At 42.9% G+C, this 19,236-nt stretch overlaps 2 protein-coding genes across 3 annotated transcripts in view; one reads left to right on the top strand and one right to left on the bottom strand.

Moving 5' to 3' along the window:
* Positions 1-5,111: 5,111 nt before the first annotated feature.
* On the bottom strand, positions 5,112-14,672 carry Erh (ERH mRNA splicing and mitosis factor). The gene is made up of 4 exons (XM_005072728.4): positions 14,519-14,672; positions 12,611-12,698; positions 8,755-8,875; positions 5,112-5,605 (listed from the first exon to the last, which is right to left on the bottom strand). The coding sequence occupies exons 1-4, from the start codon at positions 14,519-14,521 to the stop codon at positions 5,503-5,505; spliced, it is 315 nt and encodes a 104-aa protein (XP_005072785.1). The 5' UTR covers positions 14,522-14,672; the 3' UTR covers positions 5,112-5,502.
* Positions 14,673-14,907: 235 nt separating this feature from the next.
* Slc39a9 (solute carrier family 39 member 9) overlaps positions 14,908-19,236 on the top strand; it is a 38,772-nt gene continuing 34,443 nt past the window's right edge. The window contains exon 1 of one of the 2 annotated variants that reach the window (XM_040742825.1): positions 14,908-15,750. In XM_040742825.1, the coding sequence (XP_040598759.1) occupies positions 15,655-15,750 (96 nt within the window). In that variant the 5' untranslated portion in view covers positions 14,908-15,654. The remainder of the gene's footprint in view (positions 15,751-19,236) is intronic. The other variant, XM_040742824.1, reaches the window with a different exon arrangement.

Here is a 19,236-nt window from a genome sequence, read left to right as displayed (position 1 = left end):
ACATGATGGCTTACTATCCCTCTAGCACTTCTATCAGGGGTTCAGAGAGGAGGCTTAAGGCAGGCAGGTTAGGGACTTGCTAAAAGGTTCTGATCTGAGGGCCAAAAGGAAATAAACTAGCTCACACATGCATTCCTCTCATGGCTCTTTATTCTCCAAGAAATGTTCTTCCCAAAAAAGTTCTCTCTAGACTTCTCTTTAGAATTTCTAGAAGCCCTCTCCTCAAAAGTTCTTTCTCTAAAAGCTCTTAAGATCTAAAAGTTCCTTCTAAAAATTCTCTCGAAGTCACTTCTAAAGTCTCCTAAAGTTCTTTCTAAGAAGCCTTTAAAAGCTCTTCCTAAAAATTCTCTAAAAGTTCCTTCTATCCTACAAGGCTTCTAGTCTTTATATCCATAAGCACATTTAACTCCGACAATAAGGCATGTGTATCTCTCAGAGCCAAGAAGGCAAGTAGGGTCTTGAGAAAGGCAGGGACCTCACATCTCCCCCCTGGACGTGACTTAGCGCATACTACAAATCATGTACCCCCATTAACTGATTAAAGGGGATTTCTCAGCGCTGTATCAAAGGGAAAAACTAAAGCTATGTAGTGTGAGATCCGGAGGTTGTACATGAACTTTCTTTCTCTGGGACCTATTTGAGAATACAAAGCACCCAGTATATATTCCACATACATCCAAACTTGTAGTAACAAATATTCTGGAGTTGATACCTAGAATATTAATTGCTACTTCTGTAATAAATGATAAAGGCTCCCAGCACTTCCCAGGCCACAACCCCTCACTGCCGGTTCTATCTTCCTGCTGTTATAACCAGTCTGTGGCCCAAGCTGCTCAGAAAATAGAGGCAAAGGACCACTTGAGTCCAGAAGTCTGAGGCCAGGTTTGGCAACAAAGTGAGAATGTTTCAGAAACAAATCCCTCAAACTAAGAAAGAAGCACTTCCTTCATAGAGCTGGCTAGATGTGCCATCTTCTCAAGTATCTGCAGATAAGGGAGTAACACAACCTCTGCTCCACAGACAAACTTGACTGTGGGTTGGCTTTCAGCTATTTTTTTTTTCCCTTTGGTTTTTGAGACAGGCTTTCTCTGTGGCTTTGGAGGCTGTCCTGGAACTCGCTCTGTAGACCAGGCTGGTCTCAAACTCACAGAGATCCGCCTGCCTCTGCCTCCCCAGTGCTGGGATTAAAGGTGTGTGCCATCACCGCCCGGCTTCAGCTGTATTCTTGAGAGGATATAATGTACTACTACTAGGCAAGATTGCCTGTTCTATAAATGATGACCCTCAAATGGCAAACTGTACCTAAACTGGGGAAAATTATAGACTCAAGGAGGGAAAACACCTATTTCTTTCAGTAGTAACTCTCATGAGTGGAGCACACACTTCTTGCTCTAAGACAGTTATGAGACATGACATTTGTACATGAGGTGTCTAAGCCAGGGTGGCTCTTACACAAGACATCTCTTGTACATGAGCTGTGTCTTTGTGCTGAGGAGAATCCTTGGGAAAATAGGTGAACCACCACATGGAAGAGAAACACTTGCCAGGCTGATTTGCTGCCTAGCCTTGTAAACCGAGAGGAGGAAATCTTAGTTGAGAAAATGCTTTCATAAGATCTGGCTGTAGGCAAGCCTGTAGGGCATTTTCTTGGTTATTGATGTGGGAGCACCTTGCCCATTTTGGGTGACACCACCCCTGAACAGGTGGTCCTGGGTGCTTTAAGAAAGCAGGCTGGGCAAGTTTCCTATAGCCAGTACCTATCACTCTCCTTGGCCTCTGGATCAGTTCCTGCCTGGTTTGAGTTCCTGCCTTAGCTTCCCTTACAGGACTGTGACTCAGGATATTCAAACCAAGTGAACCCTTTCCTCCCCAAGTTACTTTTGGTCATGATGTCTTATTACAGCAATAGCAATTAATCTTAAGACAACTCAGTCAGAATGCAGTGCGCTTGTGCTAAGTATGACTTGTCAGGCTTGTGAATCAAAGGGCTCCAATCTGATCAGGTCCCTTGACAGCCATCAGATGCACCGTGTAGCTCACAGCTATTCATTTTGTGGAGTCTCCAACTCCTGCAGATCTTTGGCTATTCTGTCTAGCAAAGTATACTGCTATGCAATCTGAGTGAATCACTCAAACAGCCTGGTCCTTCCTATCTTTTCATCCTTTATAGAAATAAGTGCAAGCAGGCTGGAGAGATGGCTCAGAGGTGAAGAGCATTGGCTGCTCTTACAGAGGTCCTAAGTTCAATTCCCAGTAACACAGGGTGGCTCACAACCATCTAAATGAGATCTGGTGCACTCTTCTGGCATGCACGCATACATGCTGGCAGAACACTATACATAATAAGTAAATCCTAAAAAATAAATGCAAACATGCTCCATATGCCTGTAATCCTAGCACTTGGGTGGCTGGAGCAGGTTTGTGCAGTATAGGCTGCGTATCAAGTGCCATATCAGATAGACTGTATAGGGAGACCCTGAGTCAGGAAAAAGAAAAAGCCAAATTAACAAAACATTTAAAACGCACATAAAATAATTGATAATTTCCTACTTATGTTACTGGGATGATGAGACTAACCGTTTCCCATGCAGCAGAACGTTGGCCTAAATGCTAATGTCTCATCCAGCTCATAAAAACGCCCAGCCCTCAGGGCCTTCCTACAGAGCAGTGTTCCTTAGACAGCACCAGTAACAGTCCTACTCAATCCAACTGCCAAACATGACAAGTTACAAATAATAAAGCTTACCTTCAAGTAAGCCAGCGTAAAGAAGAACTGTCTTGTCCTACCTCCCAACTCTGTCTAGCTTGTTCTGTAACAAGTGTAAAACTGCTCATCCCTCACTGCACATAAAATGGCTCACCACTGTAAATGATTTTCCAGTCTAATCTGGGGTCACACTGGACCCCACAGCCACTTAAAAAATAACCACCGAGACTTCTTAATGGCTAGCCCCCTCTTAATTATTAACCCATAGCTATTAATCTGTGTGTCTCCAAGTGGTCTTACCTTATTGGAGAATGCCTAGGTGTCCTATCTTTCCTGGTGGTTACATGGTCTATTACTTCTCTCTACCCTTGTTCGGATTTCCCACCTGGCTAAATTCTACCTGTCCAACCAGTAAGGGCAACACATATTTGCAGCATACAGGACATCCCACATCACACCACTCCTACCCAACACTGCAACTCAGACAGCTTAATTAGGTACCGATTTGCTCGAAGCTGCCCCCACCCCAATTCTTTGTTATAATCATCTGTGTGAGTGTACAAGTGTGCATACAGAGATCAGGGCATAACTTTTGGGAGTTGCTTTTCTGCCTCCACCATGTAGGTTTTGGAGGATGAACTCAGGTTGTCAGGTTTAGCAATGTTTACCAGCTGCTAAGTCACTTCACTAGCCCATGCCAGAAGTATTTTAAGCCAGAGAATTGGAAGTAAAAAGATAGTTGAAATCTCCCTTTAATACTCCTGGGCTCCCTAATCGGGTATCAGAAAACAGAGACAGCCATTATATTTTATTATAGATCTCACTTTAAAAGGCTAAGTTTTTTTTGTTTTTTTGAGACAGGGTTTCTCTGTATTGTTTTGGAAGCTGTCGGTCCAGTCTGGCCTCGAACTCACAGAGATCCGCCTGCCTCTGCCTCTGCCTCCCGAGTGCTGGGATTAAAGGCATGCGCCCGGCTTAAAAGGCTAAGTTTTAAAAAATTATATTTTAAATTTAAAAAGTGTTACTATCAATGGGAAGGTCTGAGGATTAGCTGTATGGAATCAGTTTCCTCTTCCACCTTTATTTGGGTTACTGAGATCAAACTCAGGTCACTAGGTTTGCATGGCAAACACCTTTACCTGCTGAGCCATCTTACCAGCATCCCGAGAGGCCACTTTGACCCTCTCCTGTGTGACATTGGACATGGTTGAGACATTTCCAACATCATACACTACACAGCACTGGAGAATGAAGTGTCTCGCTCCCTTCATTATCTGCTATTGTAACTTAAACAAAAGACCATGACAGAGAAATACAACTGTCAGTAGGACAGATGCTGTCAAAAAAGTCACCCAACTTACCTCTGAAGCTATTTCTCTTGAGATTTAAAAGTCAGGCTAATTCCTAGTGAACATCACTGCTAGAATTCTGTCAGGCTACCCTAGTCAATTCTGTGGTAGAGTGATATTTCCATTAAGATTAAGCAGTGGTAAGAGAGCATAATTTCAATGTGGAAGACTTCAAGTTCATCCCCAGTACTGCAATAGGTAACCATTAATTTCTGAATTTGATTTTGCATAAAAATGAGTTATGGGTCTAATATAGGAGACAGGAACAGGGAAAGGCGAACATTAGGCCAGCTACAAGCCTCTCCAACACCTGTCAACCACATGGTGTGTGAAGATGCTCACTACTGGGAAATGAATTGAGACTGTCCATGTACTCTGCCTGGAGGACAATGTGGTATGTTCAAGTCATAAAACTACCATACTCTAAGCAAGATGGCTTTACTTCCTGTGGTCCTCCCCACACCCTAACAGCTTCCACAGAAGAGTGGCAGTAGCACTCACTGTTGTAGACTCTGAGAAAGGCACAAATACCTCCCATAGACTGTTACAGAGGGTCCCCAATTTAGGATGCTGTCAAAGAGGAAAATTTTGTGCTCTGAATCCTCTTTCCCCAAGCTAGTGATATCAGGTCCAATGCTCCACAGCAATGCTGGAAGCTGCAGTGAACCACAGCCACCAGCAGCTAGGAGAAGAAGGCACTCAGCCAGTGCACTACTGTTTGTAGTTATGATGCTCCACAGGACTGGGATACTAAATGCATTTGAGCTATTTCCATTGTCATGGGATGTATTCCTATTGTTGTCTAGAAGCATCTTATGTTTGCATCCACAGTAGATACAGATATTGCCTCTACTACTGAGATTTACTGATTGCTAGAGAAATGAGGTAAAAGCTTATTGGTTTCACAAATAAATGATAAACTTTCAGGTTCTTTGTGTAGCAGTCTACGGATTTTAAAACTGATAAGGCTTTGCCAGATAATTCAATGTTTAGGGAAATAACAACAAAAACAACAAAAAAACCCAAACCAAAACCACTCCATGAGAGAATACAACTACAGAACATTTCTTTATTTTTCACTAAGACTTTCCCAGAGGACATAACTAACCTTGTCACCACCCCCACCCCCATAAAGGGTTAGTGCACTCACTGCTATAGAGCAGATACGAACAGTTTCAAGGACTGGAACCAACCTTAAGTGGCAAAAAAACACTTTCTCTCTGAGTTATCATAAAAATGTTTAAGTAAAAAAAGAAAGAAAAGGAGCAAAGGGGGAGCAAATGGTGGTTTCTGAATGAAAAGATCATTCATGTTTCATGTCATACATTCAATCTTGGCTCTAGTAACAAAATGGAAACAGGATTACTATCATACAAAATGTTCACTACAGCACACTGTATGCACCTGTTTCAAGCCCACCCCCAGCCCCTGATGCTTCCAACTTGGTTACTTCCCAGCCTGTTGGGCCTGTCGACGAAGGAGCACGTAGATCTTCTCTTTGATCCAGTCTTTGTTATAAGGCTGGTACGTCTGTGTATCAGCTCGGTACCTGAGAACAAAAAGAAATGTGCAGTTACAGTGGTCAGTTAAAGCCCATATTATAACTGCCCTCAAGAGCTTCAGCATGCATATTTTCACACATGAAGTGCACCAAAAGTGGACAATGCTGCTGCTTTAATGCACAGATCTGCATCACCTAGTATAATTTTACGATGTAAAAGCAGTCAAGCTGCAGGGCTCTTAAGCACTCAGTCACACACCTACTGACCAAAAAAACCATGCGTTCTCTCTCCCCCACCAAAGCTTCCACTCTTATAGTTCCTTTAGTTATTAAAAACAAAAGCTAAACACTAGGTCAAGCTTTAAATCTGCTAGATTTGTTTTGAATCAACTAAGAAATCTCCAAAAGAGTATTATTTCAACAATGATTTCCTGCTAATGTTTAAGGAACTCATAGTTTAAGACTTGCCTTTTAAAATAAAAACCAAAGGCCTATAGAGGAAAAATTCAGAAGGACATCTGTCAAAAGAGAAGGGTAAGGCAGGAAAACTACCACTACCACCAGCACCCTATTGATAATGAAGGTTTTCAGAATCTACAGTATACTGAGCATCTATCCAGTCAGTCACGGTATCTTGAATAGAGTAGTTTTTCAGCTGACCTAAAACTGAACTCTATCTGGTGAGGAATGCATACTAAAACTCTAGTACAGGGCTGGAGAGACAGCTTAGTAAGCAGTTAAAAGCACTGGCTGCTCTTCCAGGACCTGGGTTTGATTCCCAGCACTCACATGGCAGCTCACAAGGGCCTGTTACTCCAGTACCAGAGGACTCAATATTGTCTTCTGAGTTCCAAAGGTATTGTATGCATAAGGTATACAATCATACATACAGGCAAAACACTATACACAGAAAATAATAAAAACAAAAGCAAAACACTGTACTGTAAAAAGGCAGACAAGCACCAGGTGTGGTGATACAGAATCCCAGCACTTGTAAGCAGACAGGCAGATCTCAGTTAAGTTCAAGGCCAACCTGGTCCACAGAGGAAAGTTCCAGGACAGTCAAGACGACACAGGGAAACCCTGTCTCATTAAACAAAACAACAAAAAAGACAAATGGAAGTGGGGTTGTCAAGATGGCTCTGTGGCTAAGAGCACTTTCTGGTCTCCAGGGGACTTGGGTTCAATTTCCAACATCCACATGATGGCTCATATCTATCTATCTATCTATCTATCTTTCTTTCTTTCTTTCTTTCTTTCTTTCTTTCTTTCTTTCTTTCTTTCTTTCTTTCTTTCTTTCGAGACAGCGTTTCTTTGTATTATATTGGAGGCTGTCCTGTAACTCGTTCTGTAGACCAGGCTGGCTTCGAACTCACAGAGTGCTTGGATAAAAGGCATGCGCCACCAACACCCAGTTGCTCATATCCATCTTTAACTGCATTTAACACCCTCTTTTGTCCTGAGGGCACCAGAAATGCATGTAATAAACAGACATACATGCAGACAAGACACTCATACACATAATATAGGGTATTATTTTAAGCGTCTGAATTAGCTTAATCTTTTTTTTTTTTTTTTTCCGAGACAGGGGTTCTCTGTATTGTTTGGAGCTTGTCCTGGAACTCGCTCAGTAGACCAGGCTTGGTCTCGAACTCACAGAGATCCCCTGCCTCTACCTCCTGAGTGCTGGGATTAAAGGCGTGCACTACCACCGCCCAGCTAGCTTAATCTTTTTTAAATAACCCTGTAAGTAGCCACACCTTTAAAAATTAAAAAAGTGAGGAAATCAAGACTTAAAGTGAACAAACTTAATATTGTTAAGTGATATCAAGCAACAGTCCCTCTTTTTCTTTTTTCTTTTGGTTTTTCGGGGACAGGGTTTCTCTGTATTGTTTTGGAGGCTGTCGGTCCAGCCTGGCCTCGAACTCACGGAGATCCGCCTGCCTCTGCTTCCCGAGTGCTGGGATTAAAGGCGTGCGCCACCACTACCTGGCTCCTCTTTTTCTTTAGATCATAAATCTTGTCGTCCATTTTACACAGTACAACTAAACATTCCTGGCATTAGAACCTCCACTATTAACCAGTAAGCTAAAAATCTACACACTGTTTTTTTTCCCATGGTACTAAAGATTGACCATGGGGCTTGTGCCTAGTAAGCAACCAATCTACAATGAGCAACATAAACCCCAGTTGCACCTACCTTTTATTTTGAGAAAGGATCTAACTAAGTTGTCTAGCCTTAAACTTTGTATCCCCCTGCCTCATCCTCCAGATTAGCTAGGATTACAACCCTGCACCCCCCCTCCCCCACAGGTTGGGCCAGTTTCCATTAAGGGAAATACACTCCAAAGAAGGGATGCTTTATATAAGCAACACCGATTTTTTCCTGAGTGACAAGGCCAGGTCTATTTCAAGCACACAGGCCACTGCCTAACACACCTAACCAAATACAAAGAGACAGTTCTTTATCAATGCTGCTTTATGAGAAATAGTCTAAAAAGTCAATCATTTTCTAGGATTGTTCTGTGTTCGTATATCCTAATTAAGTGCCAATCTAGTCTACTTCAAGGTGTAGACTACAACACAATACTTACATTAGTACCATTCAATAAAAATTAAATATAACTATAATAAGCATATTAAAATCTAAAACCTCACACCAATGAAACAAAACAACAAAAACAAGTTTGTTTTGTTTTTGGTTTTTTGAGACAGGGTTTCTCTGAGATGTTGGAGGTTGTCCTGGAACTAGCTCTTGTAGACCAGGCTGGTCTTGAACTCACAGAGATCCGCCTGCCTCTGCCTCCCGAGTGCTGGGATTAAAGGTGTGTGCCACCAACGCCCGGCTGCCCGGCTAACAAAAACAAGCATACACAGGCTAAACTAAATTTAGTTTCTTGAAAACTAAATTTCAGGAAAAAAAACTTCAGTTTAAATATGAAACCAATTACATTAGGAAAAAGACCAAGGATAAGAAACACAGGAAAAACACTATTAGGTTTAGGGTACAAACAACATGGAGCTTTTCAAATAAGCTATTCACCCTACAATATGAAGTAAACTGGCAGTTTCCTATGCCTTCCGCTTTATATTGCCAATTTAATTTTTGATTTCTATGTAACACTAGTAACTATATAAATAGACAAAGATAGAAGGAAGAAAAATATAAATTAAACGATATGGTGGTTAATACTTACACAAGACAGCTGAGATCTGCCAGATCGTCAATAAAGTCAAACAATTGACTGATATCATATGTGATAGAGGGGCTGTTGGGATTCATTCTCTTCAGGTGTTCTTCATACATTTTACAAACACCTAAGGGAGAGAGAACAAAAACTTATGACTGTAAACTCCTACATATAAGTAATGAAAGGATTGCAGGTTGATAACTTTTGTTTTCATTTTTGTGACTAACTATTTTGTGTTTTATAATTAGATGAGTTCTTCAAACCATTGGAGAGAAAGAACATTAAAGGTTTGGGCTAGGCATCTGGGTAGTCTGTGTTTGGCCCTTAGCAATGACCCTTTCCAGATAGAGTCAGTTAGTCCTCCCCTTCTACATATTATACACAGCAATCTGGCTGTTCTGGAGCTCACAGAGATCCTCCTGTCTGTCTCCCAATTGCTGGTATTAAAGGCTTGTGCCACCTCACCCGGATTGTACTTATTTTTGGGTTTCTAATCATATTAAGGCTGAAGAGCAGAAAAACACAATTTCCCATTTTACCTTCAAAATTTAATGCAATGGAAAAAGTCACAATAACTGGCAAAAAAAATTGGAGCTTATCCTGATATGGTACTGAAGATTCTAGACTCTGGATACATTAGGAATCCAGAAAGCCAGCTCATTTATCATAAAAATGACTCTACCCAGCAAACCTTACCGACAAACAGTAAGTACATTTCCATAGGATTCTACATATTATCTGAAATAATGACCATGAAGCATCAGCACAAAGCAAAGCTTGTAAATACTCTAATATAAGGAGATAATAAAACCAGGTGTGGTGGGCATGCCTGTAATCCCTGCACTTGGGAGGCTAAGGCAGGAGGATCAGAAGTTCAAACTCACCCTCAGCTACATAGTGAATTTGAGGCCAGCTTATGATACATGAGACTGTCTCCAAAAAACAGAAACAAAACCCCTAATCAATAATCATAGTACATTAACAATTATCAACAGAGCATATTACTGGTTAATTTTCAGACAATGAAGCATTCTATGAATGGGGGAATATACCTTTTAAGTCCATTGCTAATATCAACCACTCAAAGGACAAGTGATATCAATTACCTGTGGGCAATATACCATATATTGTAATACACAAACCCTTAAGGCATCTCTAAAATAATTTCTTAAAATTTCTGGAGGAAGGCTACATTCAGTATCAAGTTAACCATTTTACATGTTTTTGTATGTGTCTGCACACGAGGAGGTGAAATGTCATCTTTCTTATCTCTGAGCCTGCACCTCACTCAGGCTAGGCTGGCCAGTCCCTAGGATTCACTTGTTTCTATACCCCAGCATCAGGTTTGGCTAGTTTATACTGGTGTGGGGCTCTCACACTCACTGGTAAATATTCCTTTACTGACTTAGCTATTCCCCCCATGTCCCCCTTTTAACTGCTACTAGCATACTATACTGAAATCATATAACTGATAAAATTAAAAGGAAGCGAAGCCCAGAAAGGTAAATTCACTGACCTGTCCCTACTGTCATCTTTAATGGTTTAGTGTCATGTTTAAGTTAGACTATGCTTATCTGCTACCACCAGGAAGAACATTTACTCAGCAGTACTCCACTATAGGCTGTAGCCACAGCAACAAGTTAACAATCACCATCAGAACTAATATATGAGGTACCAAGGCTGTATAACACACACAACCAATATATGAAAATCAGCTGTATTTCTATACAACCCCCCCACAAAGAGACACTCAAACAACTTTAACTCCAAGTATGACATAATAAAATACAGCTCTTACCAATAAATTTAACTGAAGCGACTTGTGGAGAGGGAGGGAGAGGGACATACAAGTAGTTGTTCAAGGAGGACAAAATGTTTGCTACTAGCAGTGGTAGGCTTGAAACTAGGGCTTCAAGCATGCTAAGCAAATGCTCTACCACTGAGTTACACCCCAGTCTCTCAGTTATCTCTCCCACACCCCTCCCAACCTGGGTTTTATCAGAAAGCAAGCCAGTAGCTGGCTTCAAACTTGGGCTCCTCCTGCCTCAGCCTAAGTGCTAGGATTACATGATGATGGTAATAACCAGCATTATCTTTTCACTTTTTAAAATGGGAACCAAACCACCATTTCTCTTTTCAACAGTGTCACATGTAGCCTAGGCTAGCTTCGAACTCACTACAGCTGAGGATAAACTTGAACTTCCCATCTTCCCGCCTTCTCTTCCCAAGTGCTGGATTAAATGCTCATACCTACACCTGTTTATGTGGTGCCAAGGAACAAATTCACACTCTGAACATGCTAGACAAGTCACTCTATAAAATGAGCTACATTCCAAGCCCCAAAACTACAATGCTAATCAAAAAAATGTTTGAAAAACTATTTCACAGTTTCTGAACATTTATAGACGTTTTCTTACTTTCCCAACAAAAAAAAATGTAATAGTTATTTACATAATAGTTACACTGTATTAAGTATTACAGGCTTAAAGACTGGTAGTTGTCACTGGTCTGGAGGGTGGGACAGGTATAGGAGGGGAATGAAGCTTTTCTTTATAACTATATTTTGACAAGTCCATCATCCAATGAATTTGTAACAGTCTACAGAATTGCACAACACATAACGAACCACTATACACATCAAGGTAAGATGTTAATGGACAGAGGTGTCAGTGGAGGGGGTGGGTGCTGCTATATACACACATGACTAACTTTATATTCTGTTCAATTTTTCTACAAACCTAAACCCACACATCAAGGTTCATTAATTAAAAAACAAAACAGAGGCAGACACAGTGATACATATCTATAATCCCAGTACTCAAGAGGCCAAGGTAGAAGATGCTTGCATTCTAGGTTAGCTTGGTTAGGTATCAAAACTGTCATAAGCCAGGCGGTGGTGGCACACACCTTTAATCCCGGCACTCAGGAGGCTCCAAAGCTACAGAGAAACCCTGCCTTGAAAAACACTTAAGAGTAGAATCTGATGGCAGTGCCAAGGGTATTATTGTACTAGCTACCTTGAAGCCACCTTTGATTATAAGCAGTTTTTGTTTTTATAGGCATTATTAATCACTGTTAGATTTGGAGCCTAACACAGTTAGTTTTGAATAATCAACAGTTTTAGGGACCTGTACAGTAGCCAAACTAAATCAACTATATAACCCTTTGGTAGAAAGAGGCAAAGAACAAACACCTTCCTAGAAACAATGCAGGGCAGCGTAAAAGCAAATCCACTATGCAGAGAACAGTAAACCAGTCTGTGTTCTAATGGTTTACCCAGTGAAGAAACATTATGAGCTAATTTGTTCCTTGGGTGGGAGTGGAAGTTTAGCAAATGCATAATGGATCATACTGATCTGCTTTTGTGAACCTTGGCTTTTTCTGAGCTTACTAACATTTCTAACATTCAAGCTTTTTTTTTTTTTTTTTTTTTTTTTTTGGTTTTACAAGACAGGGTTTCTCTGTATAACAGCCCTAGCTGTCTTGGAACTCTCTCTGTAGACCAGGCTGATCTTGAAGCCTCAAAGATCCACCTGCCTCTGCATCCTGAGTGTTGGGATTAAAGGGGTGTGTCACTACGCCTAGCCAGCTTTTAACATTTATCAATTTAATAGTCAGATTATGAGGTTTTAGAAGGCATTCAGAGTCAGTCACATGTAAAATACCCATGTCAACAAAATATTTTAACAGTCCATGCCAAAAACAGACTTTTCCCTGCTTCAAATAGTAATTCAAGAGATCTAGGGGGAAAAACAATTCCAGTTCTCAAATGGTATGTATCTCACAAGAGTATGTTGTGTGTATTTGAAGGACTTCAAGATTTCACCCTTGATCAGTTTACCTCTCGAAAGTGACCACTCACCTTCCATGCATTCATTCACAGACTCATAGTCAGCGTAAGTCCTGCCTTCTGGCCTCTTGGTAGGCTGTACCAGCAAAATGGTGTGAGACTGAAGGGAAAAACAGTTTCAATGTATATCCTAATATGCATTTGAGAAATTCACATCACAACATAAGGCCCGCGTATATGAAACAAATCTCAGTTATTAAAACACAACACATCCACAATGCAGATGCCTCTGTCCATATATGTTTTCAGTGCTGGATTCACAACTCCCCTAAATCAGCCCCTTACTCTGGGCCATTTCTCCAACTCCAAATATACCTTCTAGCAAGTACTCACAAAAGCTACTTCACACTCTTCTGTCTCCACTGGTCTCTAGCTCTACTAACTCTCAATAAAAACTAAGACATGTGGTGATAAAGGGAGAGGGAAAGGGGAATACTATAACCACTGATTACCTAAGGTCTTTTTCCAAAAAGAGCATAACAGTGCCACATCTTTATTCAGGAGCTACTCTTACGGTATAAGATAAATTAGTAATATATCCTAAAAAAATCCACTGAACTATTCGACCTAGTAGCAACTGTGTTTTGTTAGTGATCAACAGCCAGAGAAAGCATGGAATTAGATTTGCCTTATAGGGGTTCATAAAGGCCAACTACTCAGAGCACTTTCGTTATGTCACCTGTTGAGAAGAAAATAGTCTTAGGAGAACTACATCTGTACTCTTGTAATGGCTTATCTTAGACAAGCTATTCATTCTTTGCCAGTTTTTAAATTTGAAGGCAAATTAAAGAATAATCTGAATAACATTCCAAAAGTACACATACACACATTTCTGCTTAAGTAAATCCCGTGAACTTCTCCCTTTTGTTTGCTTAAGAACAGGAGGGCTGGGGTACTCGAGATGGCTCAGAGGTTAAGAGCACAAGCTGCTTTTCCAAGGGACCGGTTTTAATTCCCTGCACCCATAGGGTTGCTCACATCTGTAATTCCAATTCCAGGGGATTGGACACCCTCTTCTGTCTGCCACAGACACGCAGGCAGAACACACACTGAAAAAAAATCTTTTAAAACCCACCAAAAGCAAAACAATAACGGGAGGAATGAAGAGACAGCTCAGTAGTTAAGAGCACGTGCTACTCTCACAGAGGACCTGAGTTTGGTTCCCAGCACCCACATCCACCAGCAGATCCTGGGGATCTCACACCCTCTTCTGGCCTCTGCGGGCACCTGGACTCACATGCACAAACGGACATTAACAAATAGAACAAAAAACCTTTACAGACGTTAAAGATCATACTTTAGTACCACCCCTGTCGGATTCTAGGGCCCGGACGCTGGAGTCTTTTCAGGCTCCTCTCAAATAAACCTAAGACCGAAGGTTGATGGAACTGCCCAACACAGGCAACTGAGGCTACTGGAAAAGGGAAAACACTTTTTTTTTTTTTGGCAAGGGGGGGGGACACTGCGGGGACGGCTGAGGAGGCACACTGCAAAGCGAATCCGACCACCCAGGCCCACATGCGGCGAACAGTAGGGTGACGAGTGAGTCGGTTTCAGGGAAAGGTCTGACACACGCTCCCCGCCATTGTTCCCACAGTCCGCTAGTGCATCTGAAGAGGAAGGACGGGCCCCCCACGCCTCCCTCTCCCAGGCAGCGAGACGCAAACAGGGCACCCTCTGCCCCCCGCACACCTCGCCCCCGCCAGCAGGAGGGCGCGCAGCCGCAGGGCGGACCAGGTCCGGGGCCTAAAGCCAGGCCCCGCGTCTCAGCGCCGGGAAGGGGAAGGGTCGCCCCGCGAGCTTGGGGGGCGGGGAGCAGCCCGCTCGCGCCGGATGGGCGGGAACAGGAGGGACGGGAAGATGTACGGAGCAGGGGTGGCCCTCGAAGCCGGGGACCCCGGGAACCGCTGAGGGCCTCACCATCGCGCCAAACGCTTTGCTGCAGCCGCCGCTAACACCGCCACCGCCGCCGCTGCCGCCGCACACGAGCTCAGCCGCAACGCCGCCAACAGCCAATCCCGCGAGAGCAGTCGCCGGAAATCGCCGGAAGCGCGACGCGAAAGAGCCTTTTGGACCGTAGAGATTCACATACTTCCGGTCCCTAGAGCGGATGTTGACTCCGTTTCAGCCATCTTGGGTAAGGGCGCGGAGATGTGTACGAGAACGTTTTGCAGCTTTAGAAACAATAGTTTGTTTCGGGACGCTGCCTTCTGCACTTCAGTTAGCAGACAGGTAGATAGAGTGGTGGAGAACACAACAGTGACACCAGTATTTGTGTTTTTTAGACTTTCTAAAAAATGGCGGCAATATAAGTTCCGCGGTTTATAGGTCAGTTGTAACCCGGAAGTGCCCTGCTACAGAGGGGGCGGTGAGACAATCCGGAAGTGGGAGTAATGAAGAGGTGCCACTTGGCGGCCATGGCAGCTGTAGTACTGGCGACTCAGGGTCAGGGCCTGGCTGAGGGAAGTACCATGGGCAGCACCCGGTGTAGGGCAGAGACAGCATTATATCGACTTTGCTGTTGAATCCTCGGGGCTCACTGTGAGAGACTTGCGGGACAGCTTGCCCGACTCTAGACTTGAAGGGAGTTTGCTGGGACTGGTGGGCTGGTCCCTTCCCTGGGGGCGGATCACCTGCGGGGCCACCCCAGAGAACCAGGTGCCGCCGAGGAGAGAACACTTGGGTTTACCTTTCTCTTGCTGGTACCAGACGCACGTCTAGGGGAGTGGGTCATTGTGCCACCCTCATTCCGAAGATTGAAGAGATCTCTTTCGCACAGTTCCACCGTCTGTTACCTGCCGGAATCGCAGTGACTGCCAGCAAAGCACCTAAGATTGCACAAAGTTTTCTCTGGTGCTAGCATCAGCAGAAAGGAACTTGCCTCAGTACGAAAGGGAGCAACGTGCTTCGTGAACACGCCGGCTGGTGACAAGGTTGGAAGCAGTGGGAAACTTCCTTGATCTCTTGGAAAGCCGCACGTTTAAAGAGCCTAAGCGCGTTTTCAAACCGCTGGAATTCTGAAGCCTGGTGGTAGAGGGTGACTGCAGGAGGGCAGAATGGATGATTTTCTCTCCATTAGTCTGCTGTCTTTGGCAATGTTGGTGGGATGCTACGTGGCTGGAATCATTCCTTTGGCTGTGAATTTCTCAGAGGTAAGTCCTCCGTGACCCCCCCCCCCCTCCAAGGGTTGGGGTGGTGCTGGACATAGTGATGTTTGCAAAGAGAAGCTGTTTCCCAGCTCTAAGTTCTCATTAAGGAAAAGATAGGTAACAGTTCACAGTAGAAACCGAGTTCATAGTTCAGCTCTATAAATCTTTGTTTTGTTTTTCGAGACAGGGTTTCTCTGTCGTGGAACTCTGTAGACTAGGCTGGCCTCGAACCCAGAGACCCACATGCCTCTGCCTCCCAAATGCTGGATTAAAAGGGAATGCCACCACCGCTTGGCTCTGCTCTATAAATCTTAACCGAGAGTGGTGGGTAATCCGCTAAAGAACCTGGAGCATTCAGAGTTCTCTGAAATTTATACAAAAATGTTTGGGGCCCTGTGCATTTGCACTATAGTTACATTCTGATGGTTCCCAGGGGTTTCAATGAATCAAAGTACCATATAAAAACAAATGGAGACTATGACTTTTTCCATGTGAGTCAAAATCAGTATAGCAGTTTTTTGAGAAATTATGAATGTTTTTTGAGGAAAGTTTAGGTGGCCAGCACTGCAATCAGTGTGAGAAAAAAACCAAAACTAAACTAAAGTGGTTTGTTATTATCATTTCCTTTCAAGGAAACCAAGGACTGGAATGGATATTCTGAGATTATTTTCATATCTGTTTGCTTAGAAATAAACTTTATTGTTAATGTTTGGACGCTTTGGTTCATTTGTTAGGTTGTCTTCCCTTAAACAGAGGTTAGCTGGGGAGGAGAAAAGATACACACTTTAGATTGTCTTAAAAGAGTTCCCTAGGTACACAGTGCTCAATGGTTTAGGGAGAAAAACTACTCCAGTCAAGAGAATTTCATGCTTTGTTTTCAACATCGGCCCTAAAATCAGCCCTTGCCGAAGTTCTGTTCCTGAAAGGTGTGCTTCCCTCAAAGGAAGATGAGGCATGAGGTAGACCTTGAAGAGAGTTGGAAGAGAAGGCTTTGATGGAAACAAACAAACCAACGGAAAGGCAGCGGGGAAAGCAGAGCCTTCGGCCAGGGAGAAGGATGCTTTACTTGACTTGTCTCTCCCGTTTCCATTGCCCTTTTCTCCTGTGCCCTTTGGGATGTAATGAGAACACTGAGTTATTTAGTTTTATTTTGTATATGTGTATGGATAGTTTGCCTGCATTTATGTCTGTGTACTACATGCATGCCTGGCTTCGTTGGAGGCCAGAAGAAGTCCTGGGGTCCCCTGAAACTGAAGTTGCAAAGGGTTATGAGCCACTATGTGGGTGCTGGGAATTGAACCTGGGTCCTCTGGAAGAGTAGGCAGTGCTTTTAACTGTTCAGCCATCTCTCTAACTTCTAACAATAACACTTAAAGAAAAAAGATATCTATCTATCTATCCTAACTTGACTCACTGAAAGGACTGGGATATAGCCAGATAGTAAGGTTTGCCTAGAATTGCAAGGCCTAGGTTTGGTATATAGCACCAACACAGACAAAACCCACAACAGCAGACTCACTGCGCTACAATCAAGGAAACAGGCTGTGTAATTTGAAAGAGTTCAAGTATCTTGGAATGAGAATGAGCTGCTCTGACTCAGAGCCGTTGTCAGCCACTGTCCATCGTGGCAAGGGTTCATAGTACATGCACTATAGCTCATAGACGATCCAACCCACAGACTTGCTCTGTTAGATTAGCAAGATTGCTGGTTTTCCCTCTTTGGTCAAGGTAGCAGTTGGATAGAGCTAGACAGCAGGTGATGTGTCACACACACAGTTCTCCTTGACCAATGAAGCCTCTCTTTTGGGTTACCTTCCTGCCTAGGCTTTCTGACCTTTCCCTCTATCATATTTTCTTTCTTTCTTTCTTTTAAAATACTTATTTTATGTGCATGGGTGTTTTGTGTACCTGGATATCTGTGTACCATGTGTGTACCTGGTGCTCTTGGAGGCCAGAAGAGAGCATCAGTTCTCTTAGAACTAGTGTAACAGATGATTGTGGTCCACCATGTGGGTTCTGGGAATCGAACTCAGATCTACTAGAAGAGCAGCAGTTCTCTTAACCACTATCATCTCTCCAGCCCCAATTTTCTTACCATTGTGTTAGAATTGGATTGCTATTATTATGGTGACATTTGTGAGGTTTGGATTGATTTGTATATTTAAATATTTTAACTGAGGTAAAATTTACTTAGGCTTTTGTTGTTCTGTGACAAGGTCTCACTGTATAGCCATGGCTGGCCTGAGACTCTCTGTAGACCTGGCTGGCCTCAAACTCACAGAGATCTATCTGCCTGCCTCCTCCTCTCAAGGTCTAAAGGTATACACCACTAGGCCTGGCTTAATTGAAGTAAGCAATTCATAAATTGGTTTTTGGCTTTCTTTCTGTTGTTTTCCTTTGTTTGTTTCTTTTTTGTTTTGTTGTTGTTGTTTCTCTGTGTAGCTTGGAACTCTCTCTGGAGACCAGACTGGCCTTGAACTCAGAGATCCACCTGTCTCTGCCTCCCAGTTTTGGGGTTAAAGGCATGCAACACCACGCCTGGCAAATTTTCTTTTTTCAAACTTGGTTTTTGAAATTTTGGTTTGTTTGTTTTTTCAGACAGGGCGTCTCTGTGTAGCAGCCCTGTCTGTCCTGGAACTCACTTTGTAGGCCAGGCTGGCTCAGGGTCTGCCTGCCTCTATCTGCCTCTGCTCCAGTGTGGTGCGCATCACCACTGCCCAGCTGTCTGTTTTCTGAGGCAGGGTTTCTCTGTGTAGCCCTGGCTGCCCTGAAACTCACTCTGTAGACCAAACTGGCCTCAAATTCATAAGGATATACCTATCTCTCCCTCCCTTAAAGCTGGAATTAAAAATATGCACCTCCATGCCTATCTGAAGAATTTCTCAATACAGAAATAAAGTCAGATGTCTGGTGGGCCTATTAATTCTTACAGCATTAATGTTAGAAATGAGTGGTCTGAAATTACTGTGGCGGAGTCCACGTGTTACAGCTGACCATTAAAAAGTGTATGACATTGATTTCCCCTCATTTTCTCATTTGCAAACCACCTTTCTCCACATTTGTGTGGCTTTCTTTGCCCTTAGGCCTGGAAACTGTCCCTTCATGAATTTTTGGTTTATGAAACAAAAAAATTTTAATTGTTAATTATATAATTTATATAATTATATAATTTATATAATGTGGTAATGAAGATGCTAATTTTTCAGCGTATGGGGAAGTGAAAAACTAGACTTCCATAAATGAGATCCTGTGTGGCATCTTGTGTTTTTAGATTCAGTTGCTAAGGAGCAGCTTTCTTTGGTGGTTAGTGACAATGCTGCGGAAGCAGGCTGAATCTGTTTTACCTAGTTTACACTCAGCAGCTGCCCTGATTGATGGGTGAAGTAGATACAGATGGCCAGAGTGGGATTTTAGGTTGATTGCCTGAGGATTATTTTTGTTTTAAATTTCCATTCCAACCCAGACCAGTATGTTTGCAAAAATGAAATA

Source organism: Mesocricetus auratus, unplaced genomic scaffold (genome assembly GCF_017639785.1).
Source record: "Mesocricetus auratus isolate SY011 unplaced genomic scaffold, BCM_Maur_2.0 Super-Scaffold_15014, whole genome shotgun sequence".
Taxonomy (NCBI): Eukaryota; Metazoa; Chordata; class Mammalia; order Rodentia; family Cricetidae; genus Mesocricetus; species Mesocricetus auratus.
This window is presented reverse-complemented; position numbering and strand designations above follow the sequence as displayed.

Coding starts and splice junctions, on each gene's coding strand:
- Erh (XM_005072728.4), bottom strand. Junction 8,876..12,610: donor TGTGAATGAATGCATGGAAG/GTGAGTGGTCAC, acceptor TCTCTCCCTTAG/GTGTTTGTAAAATGTATGAA. Junction 5,606..8,754: donor GCAGATCTCAGCTGTCTTGT/GTAAGTATTAAC, acceptor TTTTGTTCTCAG/GTACCGAGCTGATACACAGA.